Consider the following 25,365-nt stretch of genomic DNA (forward strand, 5'->3'; position numbering starts at 1 on the left):
AGTTAAATTGAATCTGGAATTAACCTTTGAGTACAGAGCAAAGTTATAGTAAGCCATACTTGTAAGGGTTCAAGAACCTGGATGAAAAATACACGTTTTCATCCCTATGTGTAATCCACTCTTACAGCAAACTTGACCCTGTAAACCCCCATCTGAAAACATTCCAGTTTTTCATACACACCACTCCTATAGGCAATTTGTTCCCAAACCTCCCATCCTGGGTGACTTGAAAGCTGTGGGCTATAAAAGTGTGGTCTAGTGGGAGCATACTTAATAGTAATAATAATAAAAAGAAATGTTTTCTTTTTACCAGCTATAAAAATAGCTCAAAAGCATGAACCACTTAACAAGGAGATAACAGCCACAACTGATGGCAGTCCTGTTCATACTTCAACTTAAAACCTTCGTAACCTGCATTATTGGTCCTGCCACTGAGAGAGCCCAACTACAAGGCTGGCTTCAGAAACTACTGTGTGTCTTTAAATCAAAAAAATGAAAATCAACACCTCTCTCCCTCCTTCCCACTCACTCCACTCTACAACACCCCCTGCACCCCCCCCCCCAAAAAAAAAAAAAAAAAAAAGACTGAGTCTTGCACAAGATCTCCAATATTGAGTCAGCAACTAACTGAGTTGAGTTGCTGACTTCTCCCCATGTTACGCTACTCCAGGACTTGTAGCACCTATCTCCCCTGTTAGTATCACTGGTGGACGATTTATCCCACAACATCTTAAACAAAAGGCATCAGAAATAACTCAGAACTTAACACACTCCTTTATTTTCCTGAAGCATGAGAGCTACCAAGGAACAGTGTAAGAAATATTCACTAATTATTTAAGAGCGGTGTACATAATTTATTTGTTGCCTGTTCCCCTTTTCTCTACCTCAGTTCTAACACTGCAGCAGTTCAGTGCAGCAGCACATGGGGAAATGATACACGCCTCAGAATTTGGCTCTCTGTAACAAACTTTTCATTCTCAAAGCCTCCCACCTCGCAGTCAAACACAATTAGCAAAAGCTCATCTCAAATAGCCATAAAGGGTCTTATCAGCAAAGGTGTGCTCATTCGCCTTTCAAAATGCAATTTGGCAGGCTCCATGGCTTGTTAAGAAGAGCTAATTTGAATACAATTTATGAAATTGCTTTGACCAAGTGAATGTAAGTTTCTGCTGGCTTTTACATCTAAAATCATTTTTAGTACTTTAATCACTAATGTTCTGCTAAAAGCTCTCCAATTTGTCAGTAAAACCCTAGCATTTTTCAGAGAATAAAGCTTCATTGCATGACTAAGTAAAATCCATAAGGTCATAGCACAAAAAATGCTTTAATTTTTCTCTGAAGTCAATAGCCATGGACTTTTGTATTCAGGAAAGATGGCTTTCTAAATGCTAAATATTTATTCTGGTATAATAAACTGCAAGGTTTTAAAGAAGAAATATGATGGGGGTGGAGGTGGGTGTCATATGAGTATGGAACAACACAAGAACAAGGACAACAGCTGAATGTGGTAAAGATGAAAAAAACTGCCTGTTCCTCAGCAGAACATGTCCCTCTCCACTCATTCTTCAAGGACATATTTATAAATCCCCTACAAAGAGACATTCTTTTTTCTTTCTACCAGACTTGCCAGGGAAAGTCAAACATTTCTGTACAAATTGAAAGATGTACATTCATTGCATGACTCTTGCTACATTGTGGCAGGCATTGGGCTGGGCTTTAAGGCTGCAATTTCATTTAAATGGCCTTCATGCTGTATTACAGGTAGAAAAGCTAGCTTCTCATACAAGTTCCTGAGAGTGATAAATTATCTGTTTTGGATGGTCAGCAGTCTTGGCATTATTTCAAAAGATTACCCAAGTAACAAAGAATAATAATTTATGTTGAGTCATTCTAAACTACAGCAAAATTCCATTCCCTTTTGTTATTTATTATATTAACTGTCCATTTCCCCATTTAAGGAAAAAAAAAAAAAAAAAAAAGGAGATGTTTCTTCAAACAGTGCTAACCTAGCCAAGGTCCCAACACAGGTCTGGGATGCGTACACACCAATCTCAGTTCCACCACCAAGTACTCGTATGGATGTAAGATGTCATATGACATGAGATCTTCAGAAGTCCAAACTCAGAATTTTAACCATTAACCAATAATAATATGCCTTTTCCTACCTTAAAATGTGCTTTGGAATAAAGAAACAAAACACCTCAACTTACCTGTCTGTACAAAGGTAAATAAATCTATTATGCTTGTGCTACTTTGATACTACTTCCAACATCAGATAGCCCAGCTAGGCTGGTGTGACACCTTGATGAACAATCAATATTTATAATCAGTCTAGACCAGCTGAAGACTATCATGAAGGTAAAACTACTGTTCAAAGACACTACTGTGCTTCAGACCACAAATCAACAAAAGCTTTGAGATACTTTGAGTGTTTTTGAAATCTGGAGCTAGGTTTTACAAGCTTATATACTAAAGCAGTTAACTTTTTAAATAAAATTTGAATTGAGCACAAATTAATTAAGAGTTTGTCTATTAATCTGTTCTTGCTCTCCCCCTACTTTTGGAGAAGGCATCCCTTGATCAGTTCCTTCTAGGTCCTACCAAAAAGTCTCTCGCCTTCTGTTGTGATGGGGGCCTGCTTATGAACTCGTTTTCTGGTCTTTTTATAGGTCTCTCAACAGTTTTTATTTTTGTTACATGCCTGTGGGTGAGCATGTGTCTCTGCTGACCTGTGTCAAGGTCCTGAGTAAGCTGATGGGAATTAATGACCATGACCTACCTCACAGGGATCCTCTGCCTGCACCCCTGTGCATGGGCTCCATTTCAGCCTAGTCCTGGGCAGCTACTCTGTAGGTATGACTGTTTCCAGCCCTAACTCCTGAATGGACCTTGGACCTATGCCATATGTAGTCAATCTCCTAGATGGACCTCTCAGATGTTTGTTATAGCTTTTTTTCCAGTCCTATCTCTTTGATTGACTTCAGACCCACATTGCAGCCTTGTTTCCAGCCTGTCCCTAGCCCCATCTCCTTTTGCTCCTAACTGGAGGCCCTGGATGAATCCTGGACCTGGTTCATTGCCTCTCAGTTCTGAAGCTGCTGATAGACTGCTACCAGCATCCAGCTCCCTTACAACAGCACAAAACTAAAATCCCCCCTCCCTCCCTGACTCAGGTGGCTGCTATACAACGGAAACATTACCTCAGCATTAACCATCTGGAACTAGGAGAACTGGAGAACACTTGTCACAGATATTTGCACGTTTCTTTATGAAGCCATCCCAGATTTCTACCTGTGGCTGAGAAAGAGCTAATCTGACACCACATTCAGAGCCAGCACCTTTCCAATGCACAACTCATGCACCAGCAACTCCAGAGTACTTATTAGCTGCTGCAGAGTATGTCACAAAAGCAAAGAAATAACTTAGGTACAGAGTTGTCCTCAAACTAAAAGAACGTTCAGAGTCTTCAGTGCTGGGGGGCTAGATGCAGAAAGACCCCAGTGTCTGGAGGTCACTGAAGGGGTCCAGCCCAGCTGACAGGCTGGGCCACTCAACACCAAAGCTGGTCCTGTGCATTGGGTAATCCTCTGTTGAAACCAGTAAGAACTGATGAGCAATGTCTGCTCTTTGCTAACACTTAGTTTGAGATTTATGTAGCTCTGAGATTTCTAAAACTAAGGCTAAGCAAGCATCCCAACTCACATTTATAGCTACTGAAAGAAAGAGGCACATCCAAAGGTTTTATTCTCAGAGTATTTGTCTGCCCCTTATCTAGACAATAGAGTCCCTTATCTAGACAATAGAGTTGACTTACTGTTCTTGAATGAAGCAAAATCCTTGCTTAATGAACCATATCAGAGTGTCAAATAAAAAAGTAGCTAACATGTAACTTAAAAAGTTTTTCTAATTTATAAATCTACTTTAACTCAGTCCAGAATTGTTGTTGAGTTCATTCACTGCTCTCCGTTTCTCCTCTCCCCCTCTGAAACAAAATGATATAGATTGACCCAAAAAATTATTCCTGGAGAGAAAAGAATCGTCTTGCTTAAAATTAAAAATAAATAAATAAATAATAAAAAAGTACATTTCTTACTGAAATTTCAGGTAAAGTTTTGAAAACAAATATTCTGACAAAATTATACTGTTTTATCAGAAAAAAAAAAAATCAACAAATTATTCAATTTTGGCTTCATGAGAGACATGAAGTGACATGTCATGATCTCACATATGCGAGAAAAGAAAAGAAGGGGTGACTGTTTGACAGACATCTAAACATATGAACGGATCTTGGAAGCAGGCAAGAAGACAAAATCACTCCAATCTACTTGAGTGATTATTACTGCTAACTTTTTATTGCTGTGGGTATTGTCCTTTAACTCAAATTTTGAACAGTCATAAACAACTATGTAATCTACCCAAAGGGAACAAATTCTGTCTTCTCACTATCATATCCTATTTACAAAGTTACAATCTGTATTTCTAATACATGTCAGAGAACTTCTTTTTTTTTTTTTTTTCAACAAGATGTTTCTTTTCTTTGAATAACAAGTGATCCATTGCAGAACATATTGAAAAGTGTTCCTTCTCAAGTTCGGTACACAAAGAAATCAGACTGAGTACTTTAAATGTGTCTTACTCTCTGCTTTTATATATGTATAAATAAGATTACAGTTGCTCCCTAGCAACCCCCTGATGCCTTCATTCTTGAAATTCATGACAATAACACAAAGGAAAAAACAATAGTTTACTGTATGTGTTGCTTTTCTGAATCACTTGCCTGATCACTGACTGCTGTTCAGATCTGAGATGACATGCGACATGGCAACTGCCACTTTGAAAACCATGCCATACCATAGCAGTGATGTACACATTAGGAAAGAAATTATCACAGAGAGTTCATTCCTAGGTAATACATGCAGGCTGAGTTCAATTCTACACCATTTTGGAAACACTTATGCCTCAGTTAACATCAGAAAGAATCTAAGTAGTGCCAGAGTCAATTGGCTCACTCAGGTGCCTACTCAAAGGAAAGCAGATAATCAGGGATACTTTGCAGGATGGAATCAGACACTTTCAACAGCTGATAATTAAGAAAGTAGTCTAGAGGACTTTAAAATTAAGAAGTAATTTTTGTAATTGTTATTTTGCATTCAAATCTTCATAAAACATGAGTACCTCTGCTTTTGTACCAACATCAAAGATGGATCTGAAAATCCCCCTTAATTAAAAAAATATAGTTAAGGCATGTGATTTTGTTTCACAGTGATAGAGTACTAAGTAACAAGACTACATCATTTAATGGTTTCACAGCATTTTCAGATTTTAGCTCAAATTTTTAGTTGATACTGGATGAGAACCCTTGAATCCCAACCCATGCAGTGAATAGAATGTTTACAAGTTATTATTTTTTTGTTGTAACAGAAGAAAAATAGAAAAAAAATGTTTTATATTTCTCGTGCTTTTCTGGCATATTTTGAGGTGGACACTTGTCTCATTTGTCAAACTCATTTACTTTTAGGAAATCTTATCCTGCCTCAGCTGCTGTTAATGCCATTTAACACCTACTGACTCGCCCCAGATGTTATATTTATTCATAGCAGATTCTATTTTGATGTTTTACTAACCAGAAAATGTGGAAATTGATTAGCTTTCTTGATTAGTTACAATTAGTTACATTAGTTACAACCATTATATGACCACAAAGTGAGGCAAGAATAGGACTGCTTTTCTTAGTTTTAGGACAATTTTTATTAGTGTTAAAACCAGTGGAAAGCTGTAAATGAACCAAGAACATTTTTTGCACAAACATTATCCATCAAATAGTAATTAAAACTACAGTAATATTAGGCTACCCCTTCCTTCCCTTGAGTCTGAAGAAGCTTTTTTAATGCAGCCACCTATTCTTAATGACTTACAGCTGATTTTGCCTGCTGGAAGAAGGAACTCTTCAAAATGCCAGTTTATTGCTAAGGGAACAGAGGGAGAGCAGCATCTGCAAATAATAAATGAGGCTCCCTGTGTTTTGACAGTCTCTTAATTTCCATTTGGATTACAAAGAGAACTTGCAGATGTGTCTTCAAATTTTCCGGGCTGCATTTTTAAAAGTGATTTAATTTTACTGACCTCTTGACATTGGTTAGCAATGTGTAAACTCAAAAGAAATTAGTTTGGAGGATTTTAATGTTTAACTTTCTATTTTTAACATTTCCAGCTTTAGTATTTGGTTGTAGAGCATAGCAGTGGCAGTGGTATACCACTCAAATGAGACATACCTTTGTAAATACTGTATTATAAAAATCCAGTTTCTGTATTTTGGTAATATAACCTAATCCTAACCACTCTAACCTATCTCATATATTGTTTAAATTCTTGCAAATGGATTCCAGCTTCTCAATGATTACATGAAATTCCTAGGTTTCACTGTAACAACCCATTCATAACAATGTTCAAGTCAAGAGATTCCATTCTAAAAGTAATCTTGGACTCATTTCCCACCACCACACCCCATTCCAACAGCAAACTGTTGTCCTTGCCTTAGGGATGAGGCAAAAGACACAAATGTAAATGGTGTACAATAGCTAATTTATGCTTACAATTCAGGCGTTTCAGAGCACTAGCCTCATACTCAGCCCACTCACCCATTCCAAATTTCTGATAAACGATCTATTACATTATAAATTACTGAAAAAGAAGAAAATTTAGAATTGGTTCCATGTTTTTAGATTTTTCTCCTTCTGCTCCTGAGAAAAACAGTGTAAGAAACTACACATTCACAGAAAACTGCAGTTATAGACCTGCTAGAACCACTCATAGAAATTGTGTGAACTCAGGGAATTTTCATCTAATACAAAATCAGTAATCCAATGAAATTCCAAGAAATGCTTCAATAATTTCAAAACACCTGTGATTTTTGTTTTGTTAGTTTTGTTTTTTTTTTGTTTTTTCTTTTCCAAATGACACTTTAAAATTTAGTTGTGTTTAGGTTTTATGACTGAAAATTCCTCTATTTTACTTGAGGTTAAAAAATATTTTAGACTTCTGTTCTCTTAAATAAAATAAAAAGAAACAAAAGGAGAACAGAAAGGATACAATACTTTCTGACTTTTGAGACCAGCCATTATGAACCTGACTCGATGCCACAATCTATTGCCTGCATATGAAAGACTCCTTGATTCCAATATTCAACTTCTTTAAACACTTGCTTTCCTTTCGTAGAGCACTAGAGAGTACACCCAGGGCATGCAGTGAACAGCTTCATGGTTATTGTATGCCTACACCTGTTGAGGCATTAGTGTTTTTTTTTTTCCAGTTTCAGGAGTGATGAAGGATGGAGACTGCACACATTCACATCAATATATTTCTGTTTGATCAGAAGTCATGTGCCTAAAAATTCAGGGTTAAAATAGTGACAAATTAATCAGAATCTATAACAATCAGAACAACCAAATGAAGTTCAGACTTGCAAAGTCCATAAAAAAGGTCTTCAGAGAAATGCAAACTAATTGCATTTGGGATGTTATTCTTGAAATCAAACCTACTTTAAACAAAAAAAAAAATCTAGATCTCACATTTCTTTTATACTTTTCTTAGTCATAAAACTCTCCATTACTTCAACCTTAACAAGGATGAATGTAGTATATTCTGGAATGTGGCCATATGTCCCCTAGGTCCATCTGATAGTTCATCAGAGAACAGCATGAGGTACAAAACTCTTTGCCTTTGGCTAAACCATATTCAAGCTGAATGCAACCTGATAAATACAGTAAGGGGAAAAAAAAAAAAAAAAAAGAAAAAGAGAGAGTAAAGCTAGTAAAAAAAAAAAAAAAGGAAATTTAAATTCTCTGTATCAGCTTAATTGCTTGAATTAATAATTCCAAATAATTACAAATTTATATAGTGTTCACTAATTCATTCCATTAAAGAGAAAAATAGTAAGAATTAAAACATTTACTGCCAACTTGTCTGTCAAGCCACCTTTCACACCAAGAATTTCAGACCACCTATGATGACAGTAGAGAAGACACATGCAAATAGAAATTTTACATTAATTTCAAGAAAGCTACTAAAGTCTCCCCTTGCACATATGTCTATACAGTTAATGAAGAGATCAAGGAAAGCTCTATATGACAGCTTCTCTACATAAAAATTTAGTGGCATATGACAGCTTCTACAGATAAAAAGTTAGTGGCATGCCTCTATCTGTGGAGCTTCGAGAACATAACAGTATCTTTGCTGGAATTTGTAATAAGTCCAACAGAAAATTACCGCTAGGTTATAATTCCTTCTGGCAGAAGGAAGCCTTCCTGAACATTCATGCTCCAGGGCAGCTCAAATCAGAGACCAGTCTCTTAAAAGTCACTCATCTCAGATAAACTCTATGGACTTATCCAGGGATGTGAAAATCTGAAAGCATGGACTGGGAATCTGCTGCCAATCTGAGTGCTTCAGCTGACTCCCACCATCTGTGTGTTAGGCACATAGACCTCACACTGAGCAATGGCTGAAATGTGCTCATGCAGAACCGTGGCTGAGTGTTCGGCAAGAAAGAGCTGATTATTCTAAAATAGTATTGAAGAGAGAAAATAAATTAAAAAAAAATATCTAACAGTTGCTGGTGGACTGACTGTGAATGGAACTTGTTGCCACACAACAAACACCCGTGTGTAGCTCTGTTTCATTCTGGAGGAAGGCACAGTATTTCTATCTTGGTATGAATATCATTTAAAGGCCGAGTCATTCTATATGGGTTCACTCTACAGCTCCTGGGACTTTAATAATAGCATGGCTTGTGAACATCATGCATGGATTGTTTTTACAGCAATGTACCAAAAAAGAAACAGATTCAGAGACTAAATTTCCTTGGAACAGCATCTCTAACTGCTGTTTTGTTCAATTATGCCATTGCTTGAAAAGGTTACACTGTACAAGATGGCATTTCTTTGCCATAGTAGTCATAGTGAAGCTCCTGTGTGTTTGTCACGTCAAAGCTCTTAACAGACCCACATTTTTAATACAGTGTTTATGTAAAATAGGATTCTCTTCAATCAGTTTGGAACAGACAGGCTTGTGCATTGCTATAAGGCATATTCTCTACTCTGAGGTCTTCCTCTCTGTGTACTGCAAGGATCCTTCCCTCTTCTCTCTTGTCCCTAGAGGTATTTTAGGAACTAGAAATCAAAAGCATACTTGTAGTTTATTAGATTAAAAGAGCTGTCAATTAGCTTAGTCATGGGCCTTTGCTGTGAAATGTCTATGTGAAAATGGAAGTTGAGCATACTTCCATCAAAATGTGGCTACTTATTTACTTAATCTTGTAGTTCAATAGGATCTCTACCTATTTTTTTCAGCATGCTGAGGTAACTCTTCATAGGTAAAAAACTTGACTTTGAACTTTTTGTGCATTTTTTTCTTTACTAAGATAGAGCATCTACAGATAAATGAAGCTAGTGAGATAAGATACATACTCAATATTTATTTTGCTGCATAGATTTAAAAATTCTTTTAAAGTGCTGTCTATACCTTCTTTTTTTTTTTTTTTTCCCTGAAAGTCTATTTGCTCTGTAGAGACTGCTATCATTCTTACCAAAGCAGCTCCATAATGCCTGACAGCACAGAGAGTTCACAAGTAGGACAAAGTTACATGAACCCTTTTAAGTTGAAATGACAATTACAATTTTATATTTTAAAATATATTAAATGAAAATTACTATTTTATATTTTAAAACACATTATTTATACCATTAAAGGGCATATACTAAGCTGTGCCTTTGTCAAGAGATATTTAAAGAAGCATGTTAGACATCCTGTACCTCCTTAAAGATTTTACAGTGTATCCTGTAATCTTGCTTTCAAGTCTCAATTTGTTGTACATACAAAACCACCTGATGAACATTCCCTTTGCTCTTCTAGGGAAAAAAAATCTATTAAATCATTGAAAGTACCCAACAATACCCTTTTCATCTCAGCAACTACAACAGCAGCAATATCAAGCTATGTCCTCTCTTTTTTACATTATGTAAAAATGGTTAAAGTTTTTTTGTTTCGTTCTGTTTTCTTCTCAAAAATAGTTTTTACTTGCTTGAATTGTAAATCAAATGTTAGGCATAATTCTTAGCTAATGTAAATCAGAGTAATACACTGAAGTCAGTGGAGCTCTGCCAGTTTTCAACCAGCTGATTATTTTGGCATCTTGAATCCTGACTTCCTTACTTGTTGAAACAATCTTCACATTACTGTGATGAAGATATTACGTATGTATTAAATCCAAGTTGGAATTCTCCCAGATCTTGCTCTAACTCCCAATTAATGTCCAAAAAAAGCAGTATTTAAAAATGTACTTAAGATCTATTTTTGGAAGACTCTTTTGAGACTTTCCCAGACAGTTTAAGTAAGACTTGAGAGATACAAGGAGCAAATGAATTTTAAACACAATCGGTCTTACTGATAAAGAATTCACATTTATGTGGCTCTGGTATTTGTGCTGATATGTACTGCCAAACTAACAATCTACCACAACTAATTCAGAGAAAGAATGATCTTGTATTAAAGCCATAAATAGGCAAATGAAAATCCGAGCTCAGTACCTGGTTGGATCAGAGTTCTCTGCATGGTCCTTACTCTTCTTACTCACTAATTTAGCAAAGGAGTAGATGAGCATTGATATATTAAAGAACTTATTCTCTGTGCACTTTAAAAAAATCACTCAACTCTCACCTGCCTCTCCATCTCTTACACACAATTATTTTCTGTTCCTTCTACTACTGTTATACTGATAGGTTTTTTTTAAGGCTATGGATAAGAGCAGCCTCAATTTAGAACTTTTCATTCACTTGAATCCAATCTTTTTGGACGTTTTGCTTACCACAGGTATTGCTGTTATCACTGGTAACAAGAAAAAGAGTTTATGAAATTTCCATTGGCATAAACATATTCATATTTTCAGAAACATAGTCATTATTGAAGTAATCACTAAATAAATTCCCAAATAACTTCTCTTTTTTAACACTATGTGAAACATTTATGATTATATAATAATTTGTCCACACCATAAAGATGTTTTCAGAAGTTGTTATTAATGCAATGGTTTATAATGGCTCTATTATCTGCCCCAAAACAAGAGGAATGTTGTTAGTCACCAGGTCAATATTGTGATTCCAAGTGACTGTAAGAAATCGTTCAGAGAAAAAAAGAAAAGGGAATCCTTCTCTGAGGGGATTCATTTCATAAACGTGATTCCATTAAATTCAATACACGATGAATATAAACGCCTTAAAGATAAAAAACGTTCTCTCACTGGATGTCTGCATCCACCAACTTTTACAGAGACACTAAACAGTCACATAACAGTTTTCTTGCTTAATTTTGAAGGTGTTTTATTCTGAATTTCTTTATTTGTATGGAAGTAGATGTTACATTTTGAGTTTGATATTCTCTCTCCCCCAGACTAAAATCACAGAATCACAGAATCATCTAGGTTGGAAGAGACCTCCAAGATCACGGAGTCCAACCTCTGATCTAACACTAACCAGTCCTCCACTAAGCCATATCACTAAGCTCTACAAACGTCTTTTAAAGACCTCCAGGGATGGTGACTCCACCACTTCCCTGGGCATCCCATCCCAATGCCTAGCAACCCTTTTGGTAAAGAAGTTTTTCCCAATATCCAACCTAAACCTCCCCTGGTGCAACTTTAGCCCATTCCCCCTCATCCTGTCACCAGGCACATGGGAGGATAGACCAATCCCCACCTCACTACAGCCTCCTTTAAGATACAACACATACATCAAGGGTTCTGGCAGTGTTCCTATGCCTCTCTGTTGTGGCCAGAAGAAAGTATTTCACAGTTCTCCAGAACAGACCATTGTGTAGGATAATTTTCAACTGCATAAACAGACACGAACATCAAACTTATGTGCAGGTATGTATAACACCGGTGAACAATAAGACATCTTCAACAAGTTTGGAAACACCATAAACCTGCATGGTACAGCAGCTATCTGGAAAATCCTTGGCTTTTGAAGAAGCAATTCACTCCAGCTGAGAAATTAGTGAACATGCTACCTCGAGAGCTATCTTAGTCACCTCACGGTTCTTCGCAGAAGACCCAGCTGGATGAAGAAGGCACAAAGTTTACCTGAATCAGTTGGACTTATTCTACTGAGTTCAGCAGGCTATAAAATGGTTATAAGCTGTGAAATGTCTTTCTTATGAGTTTTAACCTCATCACTTGGCCAAATCAAAACTGACTTTTTTAAGAATAAGGAAACACATTTCTCCTTCTGGATATGTGCCTGACCAAAGAATAACATTCCACCACTACATACTCTAGTACTACAGCTGTTCACAGAAAGTCACATCTACTGTTTTATAGCAGAAGCCCTGTGCTCCTTGTTTTTGAATTGATCACTCTGTTTTGGGGTAGGAGGGTAAACAAGCAAAAAAAAAAAAAAAAAAAAAATGTTTTGAAGCTATCCAAAAGCATGAAGACTACAGGCTTGGTCCAAAGAATTCTGGAAGTAGTCAAAGTAATGAGCCAGAATCAAAGCTGAAAATTCAGTTGAACTGTTAAGCATTTTTAAAGCTTAAGCAACTGAAGGCAAGTTCTGTGAATAGAAGTGACAGGCATGCAAGCATGCTGTTTTTAATGTCTTGTAATCTCCATTTTTGCAAGACTGTGGTTCATTTCAGAGGAGATCTGACTAAACATTAATAGGCAGTAAGCAGAAAAGAAATGATGCTGCTCAAAAATGTGAAAGTGAGAACTACCTGCAAACAGAAGGAAAGAGGGAGAGACTGTTTACCGTTGAAGAGAGCTAATCAAAAACAAATAAAGTTAAAGACATCATGCAATTTAGGTCAAATAAATGGCTTTGATAGAGGGATATTTTACACTGAAACACCCCCCCCCCCTTTTTTTTTTTGCTTCTAATCCTGAAATTACATGCAAATATTGACCATCTTGTGAATATCCTCAAGGATAACTTATGATTTGCTTCAACTGTGCTATAAATTTTAACTTTGGAAAAGCAACTTACCTACAGTATTCAAAGATAATGTTTTTTTCAGCATGAATGTTACTATTGTATACTATAACTATAGCCAGTGGCATTGCATACTACTATGCTTGCCCAGCAGTTATAATTAGAAGATTATTTTAGCAGCTTGTAAATTTTATTAATTTTAGCTATACAAAGTAACATTTTCCTTGGGGTAGGGGGGAAATATGAGTGAGAGTGTCAATCTCTTGGTTTTTCATTACTTATTTTACTATGCTTTCTTTGCATGGAAATGACAGGCAAAATGGTTAAGACATTATCTCATTGTTTTGCTCAATTAGAAATTCTCTGTAAAACATTTCTCTTTGAAATACTCTATATTTCCTTCACTGTAGACTAAAGATATAAAGTATTCTTTCAAAGATAGATCTTTTATTCCTTCCTGTATATTGCATTTTAGCCCGAAAAACAACTGCATGTCACTGGAGAGATTTTTCAGCTACATCCCCAAGATCCTACATGCAGATGTATTCCAAACCAGACAGTTTCACTCCCATCATGCTTCCTCCACAACTAAAACTCAGACTTACTCTGGTCTTTCCAGTGATCTCCAGATCATACCTGTGGTCTAATCAGTGCAAGAAAGAAGAGATGACAAGTAGATGAGGAACAAAGGATAAATGATTGGGATGATGTAGGAGACAACAGACTGGCAGGCAAAGAATAAGGAGAGAAGAGACTGGAGAGGAAAGGAGAAACAAACTACATGTCTGAGACTGAGAACTAGTAATGGAGGGAAAGATAGGAAGGGTGAAGAAAAATACTTGTCAGCAGAAACTGGAACAGAAACAAAGAATGTATTCAGGAGGACTGAAAGATAGCCCAACCAGCATAGCAGGAATATGGAATGGAAGGGCCAATGTCGGATCTGACATATGACGCTGAATGAGGGTATGGTGGGATGTACTGGGTTCACACAGCAAGGTTTTGGTCGCAGGGGGGCTGCAGGGGTGGCCTCTGTGAGAAGAGTCCAGCAGCTGCCCCCTGTTAAATCAGGGCCTGCTCCAGTTGGTTCCAAAAGGAATGCACTACTAGTCTGTGTGATGCTCATTGCACCTTTGTGAGAGAGCATATAAGAAACAACAACAAAAAAGAACCCACCATGCAACAGCAGCTGGAAGAAAGGAGTTAGAAAATGTGAGAGAAACATCTCTGCACGAAGGTGAGTGTAGAAGGAAGGCAGGAGGTGCTTCAGGTGCCAGAGCAGCAGTTCCCTTGCAGCCTATGGTGGAGCAGGCTGTCCCCCTGCAGCCCATGGGTCCCACATGGAGCAGATCTCCACGCTGCACCCCATGGAGGAGCCCCTGGTGGAGCAGGTGGATGTGGCCTGGAGGAGGCTGCGGCCCATGGAGAGCCCCCGCAGGAGCAGGCCCTGGGCCGGAGCTGCCGCTCATGGAGAGGAGCCCACGCAGGAGCAGGGGGTCTTGGAGGAGCTGCTGCCCGTGGGGAACCTGTGCTGGAGCAGTTTGCTCCTGATGTATGGACCCCATGGTATGGATCCGTGTCGGAGCAGTTCTTAAAGAGCTCCTGCCCGTGAAAGCCCCCACAGGATCAGTTCAGGAAGGACAGCGTTTTGTGGGAGGGACCCCATGTGAAGCAGGGGCAGGGAGCGACTGTGAAGGAGTGGTGGAGACAAAACTTTAGGGTCTGACCACAGCTCTCCTTGTTCTTTGGAGGAGGGGAAATGAGAGAGCAGCATGGTGAAGCTTAGCTACCTAGCATTGTGAAACCATCACATGGGGAAAAAGAGACACCACAAGTACGGAGGATAATGGATCACACAGAGAACAGATGAGCAAAAAGGACCCTGAATCCACTTAGCAGAAACTCCTCACCAAAACATGCAGAGAGAGACATGACTCGCAAGCCTTCTTGTCCTCTGTCAGCAGATATGTGTGAAATCCACCTACAAAAAATCCCATCAGCTTTCCATGCTGGGATAACCTTACAGTTCGTCAGGAAGCTTAAGTAATAGACGTTTCTGTGTTGTTGAGACCTTATTGTGGAAACCCACATGTGTATCAATCTAATGCTTTTTTTGCTAGGATTTAAAGATTTTGGTTTCAGTTAGGATTTTGTTTTCTGTTTGTTTGGGGATTTCTAAGATTAAAAACTGCATCTAAAGCATCTGTTTTAATACTCTTTTATTTATTTTGCAATATCAAGCACTCAAATGTTAGGAAAGGCCACAACTAAAATAATCTCTGCAAACTTCATTTATGTTCCTCATGTACATGCAGTGCCACAGCCCTTCCTTCATCAGGATGGGCAGGGATAGGGAAAGGGAAATATATGAACATGTGGTTGCATACTTTGTGACGATGTATAAACAAAGTTTTTAGGTAGCCTAATCCTGACATTTTCTGAATTGTGACTACATAGTTCTGCCATCTCAGAATGTGTTTTTAGCCTCTATGAATGAAATATAGCACAAAAATGTCTTCTCAATGAAACAATAATTTATTTCCTACAACAATAAGTTCATTCCTAAAACACACTTTGTATTAAATTAAAATAGCTGAATATAACTAATTTTCATTCTCATCTGTTTCTTGTAGCCAACGGCTGCTTCACAGCTGTGAATATATGCCCAAAAATGGTCTCCCTTGTTGATATAGAGCAGAATGTTTGACTGCTGTGAATGGTTGCTTCCTGGATACTTTATCTGACAAACATATAACATAAAAGCACTCATTTAAGGTGGGAGTGTTGCAATAATGGTAAGCCTTATGTTCAATGCTGCAAAGCTGATTAAATATTAGCAACAAGAAAGTGTTGCAACACAAAAAGAGAGAATTGAATGATGCCTATGTTATTCATTTCTCTCTCAGTAAGCACTGTAGAAGAGAAACACTACAGAGTTTAATTTCCCAGAGTCTTTTTACTATGTTACAATTAAATGATCATAATACCTAGATGATGCACACCATTCATTTCACTCTTCCTGTTATTGCACTCTAAGGCATATCTTCCAACTCACCGCAGCAAGCTGGTCCACTCCACTTGCAGTTCGTGCCAAAGTTACGAGGTCTTCTTGCATCTTATCTACCCATGATTTTATCCTAAAGAAACCAAAAAGAAGAGAGGAAGAGAAGTCCAATCAAATCAATGGCAAATACCTATGACAATCTCAAATACACATAAAGGCTGGCAGATTAACTCTCATGTAATAGGTTTACGCTGAAGTCCACCTGATACAGCTGTGAATCTGCTTTAGATATGTTCTCTGTTCTCCTTTTCTCCCTCTCTTATGCATGAACTTACTTTTTCAATAGTAATGTGAGGAACTTGCATTTAATTATACATTACAAGAAAAGGGAAAAAAAAAAAAAAAAGCAGAATAAGCAGAATATATATTATTAAATATAAAATATACGTGAGTATTCTTTGATAAAAACTAATCTTCTTGTAATAGACCAAAACAATCTACATCCTAATAGTGTTCTCTTTCACTGACTAAAATCTAAGCCATGTGTTTTTTTCTTCTACTTTTCAGCAGATGGAGTATGCCTGGTGCTCTCCAGACACTGTCCCTACAATATCACTACAGCAGACTCCTGCTAACAGTTCTGAGGTCTGTTTCCAAATGCAATAGAGCCTAATATACCTTTTTTTTTTTTTTTCCCCTTTTATTTATTTATTTATTTATTTATTATTTCATCTAACAGAGCTTCTACCAAACCTTGATGACCTGTACAGGATGAACGTTCTCATACAGTTTTCTGGTGTGGCCACCATACTTCATCTGTTGTAAACCAAGCATGCCATCATATCCATTACTAGCTGTAGCAAAGACCACTACAACAGAGCCTGTGCACTGCCCACCAGGACAACCTGCCTGGCCTACAGCTCATTCACAGCAACAGCTTTCTGTATGGGCTTGAGGTCCCTCTGCCAACAGATAGAACAATCAGAGAAAAACAACAACTGGAAGCAGGCTTCCAAACAGAATACATCTGGCCTGCAGCCCTTTTCTGGACACTCCAAGGAAGAAGAAGTAGGACAGGCAGCCACAGGCATACGTGGCATGAGTTGTTCTGGCAAGAGGCACCTGCTCCTGGCTGCTGTTGCTGTGCACACTTGGCTCCCTAAGCCCAGTAAACATGACTCTTTGGAAAAGTATTGGATCCAATACAGTTTTTGTGTTTACATGCAATGTCACATTTTGTAGCAGGAAACGAGTCATGGCACAAGTGTACTCCTGTGAGATCTATGCTTATTCCAGTAACAGAAGAAAGTGGTGTAGCTTGCCTAGCCAGAAAATTTGTTCTCCATCTCATCTATCATATCATGCCTGTCATTATTACTGCTCTCAGCTCTGAAACCTGGAACAGATATTTGTATTTATCCTAGCCATTTCCTAGTCTTAATGTGATACATTGGGAATGGCTGCTTAAAAGATTATACATGTAATTTGGAAAGAAAGCAATAAGAGAGACTCCATTTTTGCTGCAATGTCGAAAATTTGGAAGAGTAAGAAAGAATATGGAGGATTGGTTTTAGTCCTTCTTTCCACCATTATTAATACATTTTGTGTTAAACAATCAATATCTTGAAAGGTCACAGACTGTATCATGGAGTCGTGACTTGGGACTTTTATTAAATGATCCTTCATCATGCTTTAGAAGAAAGACATTAGTCATCCAAATGCAAAAGAAGATTCATGTCTGACTTCTATCATGAAGGACCTTCTGGCAGCTCAAAATAATCTGTGTGCAGGTAGGAATGGGAACCACCTTACAGAAAGGTACTGAGTTTAGTAAAAATGCCAGATATAAGATGTCAGATTGTCCTGGTTTCAGTTAGGACAGAGTTAATTTTCTTCCTACTATCTGGTAGAATGCTATGTTTTGGCTTAGGATGAGAAGAGTGCTGATAACACCCCAATGTTTTAATTGTTGCAGAGCAGTGCTTACACCAAGCCAAGGACGTCTCAGCTTCTTGCTCTGTCCTACCAACGGGCAGGCTGGGGGTGCAGCAGGAGCTGGGAGGGGACAGACCCAGAACAGCTGACCCAAACTAGCCAAAGGGATATTCCATACCATCTGACATCATGCTAAACAATATATAGGGGTGGCTAGCCGGGGGAGGGGAGCCAGACTGCTCGGGGTTAAGCTGGGCATCGGTCAGCGGGTGGTGAGCAATTGCATTGTGCATCACTTGTTTGTACACATTATTAGTAGTGGTACTATTATCATCATTATTGTTATTATTATTATTGTTATTATTATTTCCTGTCTTAATAAACTGTCTTTATCTCAACTCACGGGCTTCACTTTCCATTTCTCTCCCCCATCCCAGAGAGGGAGGGGGGAGGGTGAGCGAACGGCTGTGTGGTGTTTAGCTGCCGGCCGGGTTAAACCACAACATAGATATAAAACAAATCCTTCTTCTCAGTCAATATTGGGTGGCTCCCCAATCAATACACAGTCTTTTGTGAATCCTATTTTGAGACACCACAAGCAAAATACTCTAACAAAGTACACAAGAACTTTTTGAAAGTTTAGTTCAACGTGTCTTTAAGGTCTTTACAAAAAAATCTATATCAGAAACTGAACTCTGGTTTCATGCAACCTAGGAGAGAGCCTTATAATTATGACTCAGCATTCCTTACAAAAAATGCTTAAGCAACTGGCAAGTTGTAACCATGGATTCTCATTAACCATGGCTTCTGCCTGTGATACTGCTGTTTTCATCTTCTGTCTCCAGACCTTCACTTGGCTTGTCTAACACTTATCTATTGTGTCATATCTTTCATTTTCTATTGTGTCATATCTTTTATTTTTCCTTTCCAAATCTTTGGATAAAGAACAGTGATTTTAAGCTGTCTGTACAGCACTTCCATTGTTTTCTAACTAGATGCTAGGAGTATTCACATGCATAAAAATTACATCTTAAAAAAAATTTAAAAAAAGAAGAAAAAAAGTCATAATTGACATTATTTCACTAGTGTAGTTCATCACCAAGCAATTTCAATTGATTTAGTTCCTAGAGGCTAGAAACTGTTCAGAAGACTGTCTGTTCTTTAAAATCTTGTCAGTGCACCAGACGTTTTCAGTGTTGTAACAAAGAATACTCCAAAACTTTTTTTGCCAGTTATAGCTACTAATGATAATCTCATCCATTCACAGCTCATGGTGTGAGAATTGAAGTCTTTTTGCTGGCAGTGCACAAAACAGAACAAAAGAGCAACATTTTGATTAATATCTCCCTGCTCAAGCTACCCACATTACTTCAACCCTTAGACTGCCACTATAACACTTTATATTAGCTTGATATTTGCTACATACAATACTTTTGTATATACAGTATCTCATCCTTGTTTTTAATGCTTCATTCCATGCTCCCTGACAAGTGTCAGAGCATCACTCCACATTTACAGATGACAAAAATCACCCATCACAAAGCCAGACATTTGTCTTTCTGCTCCCTTAGCTGAAAGTGGAGCAGTTGCTATGTCCTGCAAATGGTGGACTGACTTCTAGCCCAGATGGCAGAACATCAAGTTATAATTCTGAAATTTGGGGGAAAATATTATATACATTAAACCACTACATATGCCAAATCAATAGTGCAAGAGGAGACCTCATTTAGTTTGTAATTATCTAGATTTGCATGAATGTGTTTTTTAGCTTGCAGGTATTTTTCTAATTTGGGACTGCTTTTAAAAGACTTCTAAAAAAAGACTTTGAAATTAATGCTTCTAAGTAAAATAGTGCTAAAGCATTACAGGAATCTTTCCACTGTATAAAATAGTTAATTCTCCATGAGGAAAAAGTATATGCACAGAATCATGAGTGTTGTAATGAAAATGCTTCATGAGCATTGTAATGAAACACAGAATTAAAAAAAAAAAAAAAAAAAGAAACCTTACTAGGACAAGTCCACTGGCACTTAAAAAGGACTGAAACTATAGAGAGTGTACTAGAAGGGCTTGAATAAGTGTCTTGAATGAAAATCTTACTGATCTGTCTTTACCATACCATGACATGAAAAAAGGGTTTGGTTCAACGTGCTTCTTAACTTGATACTTCTCCCAGCCTCTTTGCAGATCTTCAGAAATTCAAGGAACACTAGCAGAATGCATAAAAAGACTGGAGACCCCCAAAAGTGTGGTTGTTCTTAGGTGTGAGCTCCAGTGCCCCCACCAGAAATCTGCTGCAGGGCTTCAACATTTTATCAAATGCTTACAAGACCAAGTATGGTAACAGAAAAACCTCCAGATGGAGAGGATATTTTAAAAGGTGCTCAAAAGCTCCCTTCATCCATAATAACTGAACAGCTTTCTCTCTCTCTCTTTTTTTTTTTAATTGACATTCCTCATTATTTGTGGGACTATCAAGATTTAGGGACATGGTAGCAAAATGTCCATGTATGAACTCACCCTCAGAGTTGTTATGTGCTAGTGGAACAAGCCACTGACAAGAATGAGACATTTTAAAATAAGAGTTAACCTAGACACAACTAGCAGACATAACAACCTGCTTTGTACATGGAGTACTTATTTTCTCCTACCTACCTTTTACAGAGATTTGACCAATCTCTGGGCTATTTTACCATTCTTTGGTGAATGTCTGCTGTACCATTTAGTCAGTTTGCTACCTGTCTCCAATCCAGATAATGAGAATACCCCGTCAATTTAATGTTGATGCTTTTCTGTGGAGGTTCAACAAAGGCTATAGGTGCAATGAGTCAACAGTCTGTAGTTGTTCTTCCCCTTGCATCATATCACCAAGAATACTCTTACTGTCTTATTTCTTTGCTTATTCACATCCTACATCTCTAACATGGTAACATGAAAGTGATATATAACAGGATTTAGAGACTGATTACATTTTCATTGACTGTTATAACTGCTTCCATCATTGTCTTAATATTCCTAAATCTTATTTTCCACACTTTTCTTTCCAGAGTAAGATATAAAATAAATTAATTATCTGGTTGAAATCTCACAAACCCCTTATATTTTACAAACATCTAGTTTTGTACAAAATAGAAATCAGTTATGTTATCAGTATGTTAACAGAAATCATCCTTTATGGTGCATTTTGTTTACCACAGTTTTAAGTCCGTCATATGTATCTGTAGAACAGTATCAACTCATAAACACAAGTATAAATAATAATAATAATAATAAATAATCTACCATTTTTGTATGTTTTCTGTTTTTCTTTGTGAAAGAATGAGGTATACAAAAGGTGAAAAAGTGAAACTGATTACCCAAAAACATTTTCAAAAGCATAAAATAAATAATTGAACACACTGAGATTTTTTATGATCCATTTCAGCTATAAAAAATCTGGGTGTTATTTCTAAGAAGGGTTGATAGAAAAAGTCAGGGAGGATTGATTTTTAAATTGACTTTTTTCATTTCCCATTGCTTTGTTTTTTACTGGATATTTTCCCTTCTGTCCCTGAAGAAAACTGGAATGGTGAGAAAATACATTAATTAGTTAGTTAACCTTGAGTTACTGTTGGAAGTTACTTTTCAAAACACAAATTACTTATTATTACTTAATATTTCTATTACTTGAAAATGAAATATGGAATGTTTTCCTCTTTCATTTGCAAATATATACTTTATTTTTCAATAAAATCTTCTTATATATCCTCTAGACTTCCTGCTTCCAGCAGCCCAGGATTCATCCTGTTTAGAATCTGGCTGCCTAGACTTCTGTTACTTTTGTTCCTTTTTTATTTTTCTTTTGGTTTGAACAAGGTTTCTGCTACAGTTAATGGAGAAAGACACCTCCAGAGCTGCCCCATTGCCCCTGCTAGAACTCCAGACAACTTAGATTCTTGGTCCAGGATCCCCAGTACAGGTAGGCTACATGCTTGAATTTTAGGCAGATTACATTAGAAAGCATCTGTTTAAATGAAATAGGAAGAAGTCCACCTTTATTCCAACTTAACAGCAATTTCTCTCCCCATCTATAACTTGAACATAAGTAAGAATGCTTCTTCCAATCCTGATGGGGCATTTACCTTAAAAGGTTTTTTTATCATATGTTTATCTTCATCTACTGGACTTTCTGTAGTGGAAATTTTCTTTTTCTTACTTGTCTGGACAACAGCAGGGTCCAATGTAAAGATTAATTATTTAGGAGGGTTTTTTTCTGGATTACTGTCAGAAATACAAATAGTCAAATAGCATTCTAAATTTCTGAGGAAGCTTTATATAATTACCCTCTCCTTCCAACAAGAACTTAAATATTATTATAAGTATTACTTTAGGGTCTAACATCTGTATCTCGTTTCTTCCACCTCACCACCAGACAAAAGTGTCTTTGCAGCATACATTTTAGATAATCCGTGTTCCTGAACTGCAAACAACCCCAAACAATCCCAAAGCTTTCATGGAAAAATTTAGCAGAACATTTAAAATGGAAGTATTTTATTTATTTATTTATTAAGGAATCATATTATCTCATTGCATTAAAAAAAAATAAATAAAATCAATAAATAACAAGAGCCTCTAGGCACTGAAATGCTTGTCTGGTACTCCTTTTAACTGAAGCCTGTAGTGCAATATCTGCCTGACAGCTGCTCGTGGTCAGAGTTTATTTAACAATTGGAAAGCTGTCACAGCAAACATGAGGTCTCATGACTTAAAGAAGCAGCAGTCATTTTTCTGCAGAAGGGAACAGAAAGCCTGTGTGAAAGGTTACTTTGTTCCTATCACTGTTGGTTTGGCATGAATGTTACAATGTATGTTCCACTGAAAGGTGATTACAATTTTCAGAACAATTGATTTTAACCCCATTCTCCCACATGTAGGTTTTCCCCATATCAGGCAATGACAGGAGAACAGGAGAGCCCACATGCCTTTCCACCGAAGTTTCTAAGTGATGTGAATAATTAAGGGAGCAATCTGATTAAAGACAAACAGATATGGGTCATTTACTGTGGAATTAGGAGGTACCCTGCTGCTGCTGCCTGGGCTGTGATCAGATTGATGAAGAAACAGCTGGAACACTACAGAGCCATCTATACACATTACAGTATTATCCAACCTAGCATAACAGCTATTTTGACAACCCAGAAATCCTTTCTTCCTCTTTTTATTTATTTATTTATTTTTCAGTAAAGTCAAAGGATTTTTGCCAGTGCCCCTCACTCATGTTCCAAATAAAACTTAATATAGCAGGTGCCAACCTAATAAATCTTTCTTCTAACTTCATTAAAAATCTATTGTATGTTCAACTTGTACACCAAACTTGCAGAACAGAGTACTGCCCAATTAGAAGAGTACAAGAAAACAAGAGAGGTACATGTAGAACAGCTGGGCTAACACCTTTTCCTCCTGAAGCAGATGCAATTCCTTTCTACTGACTTCAAGGAAAGTAGATTCATGTAATTACATACCATAGCTCTGTCACCCTAATTTAAGGACTATTAGCTGACTTCTGCTTGGATACTCTCTTACAATATAAAGGAGCATGTGTGGACCTTAACTCTGCCAGTTTAAGTCATGTGTTATGTTGGAGATCTGCATCCAGCTCTCCTCAGTTAAGCTTACATTTTGTTCAAGTTTCTGAAGAGCTCTTGCATGCAAAAGTAACAACAATTGGAATAATGAAAGATTTAAGTGGCAAGAGGAAGATTATTTTTTTCCACAATAGTTCAGTATTTCTTAGTTTATATAAAATAGTACCACTATTGGAAAAATAATGCTTGAAAAATGAAGATAGATGGGATTAGACTCAGAAAGAGTGAGACAGCAAGCCATGCTATATTTTTACAAGCAACTCCACAACTTGCTCAGAAAATCCTTCATTTTCAGAATCAGAAGCTTTTTAGAAGATTTCCTGACAGTCAAGGAGAGAGGAAAGTCTACAAAATTATCGTAAAAGCAGCATTTTCAACAATTCTTTGCCCCTCTTAGGTAACACAAAAGGGCAAACAAACTGTTATCATAATTGATAGAAGGCATGTGAAAGAAGAAACTATGCTATGATGGAATTACAAACCTTCTACACAGAAATTACCCATGTTGCTGCATTTATACCTCCTCCTGCAAAACTACTGAGTTTTAATACCACTATATATTTTGATGACCTATTAAGCTGACAGTACAGCATTTCAGATATGTGGGTGGAAGGATAGATTTACAGATAACCCGACTTTGGAAAGAGTAATAAAGGCAAGTTTTATGAAATACTGAAAAAAAAAAAAAAAAAAAAGTAATAGTGTCCTAAAATCCCATTGATTCTAAATCAAGGAAAGAAGAGGTTAGATATGCAGATACTAATGCAAAGATCACTCAAATCCCATGGTTATCAGATTAAGCTCTTGATAAAGTGATGGTACTCAAATCCCCACTGAGTAGCCAGAAATAAATAAAAGAGGGTTATATAATTTAGATGTGATAAAAAAGCAAATTAAGGCAAAGTGGTCAGTGTAAGAATATGTGAATCTTCCAGATTTTACTGCAGGATTTGTAACAATCCAATTAGATCCACAGAGTGGAGGCAATTTAAATTCATCATTTAGAGATATTCTCACCTCATTGTATAACCTCTACAGCTGTTGTGAACCCCTCCAGTTGTCAGCTATGTGTTGAAAAATATATCACAAAATATTGTATAAATGTTTGGAAGAACTTTTCCATAATAAAAACAAAGTACAGATTAAGTCATTACATTTAACTACTGTGCAGAGCAGGGAAAGTGGGGAGGATATGCTCTGTTTTTACATAAAAAAGAATGCACAAAATGAATCATCTACTCCATAGGCAAAAATATTTCCTTCATTGTCAAGAAAAAAAATTGTACTTTGTCCCTTTGCCCTCTTTGACTGTTTTACCAGCCCACATGTGATGAGCAGTTTGTCCATGCAGTTTGGAAAGCCTTTCCAGATAGGAAACACCCATATAGCCAAGACCTAAGAGACCCTCTTGTTCTTTCTTCATTTCAAAATGTAAAAATTTTGCTTGAAATAATTATCTTACATTTCTCAAACTGAAACATTTGTGGAGTGAGACATAATATCTGTGTCATAATGTAGACAGCAAAGTCTTCACTATATATTTGAGTTTTAGTAGCAGATGTCTTAATATTTAGACTTGTGATTTTTAAGCTCTTATTCCATGTTTAAACCATACATGTCACAGAAGCTATACAAAATTTCAGTTTTTCTCCAAACGCTTTCTCATACATAAACATGGTTCCTCTCCATCATAGACTTCATAGAACAAGTACTCAGGTGCACTCACTAACCCACTGTCCTTCCAAGGAACACCCCTAATAAATGGGGCACTAAGAACTTACTGAAGCAGCATTTATGCAGACAGAAGCAGAAGGAGCAGCCC

General features: G+C 37.1%; 1 protein-coding gene across 1 annotated transcript in view; it reads right to left on the reverse strand.

Moving 5' to 3' along the window:
* CACNA2D1 (calcium voltage-gated channel auxiliary subunit alpha2delta 1) overlaps nt 1–25,365 on the reverse strand; it is a 408,933-nt gene that overhangs the window by 335,195 nt on the left and 48,373 nt on the right. The window contains exon 2 of the mRNA XM_084305950.1: nt 16,036–16,117. Within this exon, the coding sequence (XP_084162076.1) occupies nt 16,036–16,117 (82 nt within the window). The remainder of the gene's footprint in view (nt 1–16,035; nt 16,118–25,365) is intronic.

Source organism: Netta rufina (assembly GCF_964035555.1).
Source record: "Netta rufina genome assembly, chromosome: 1".
Classification (NCBI taxonomy): domain Eukaryota; kingdom Metazoa; phylum Chordata; class Aves; order Anseriformes; family Anatidae; genus Netta; species Netta rufina.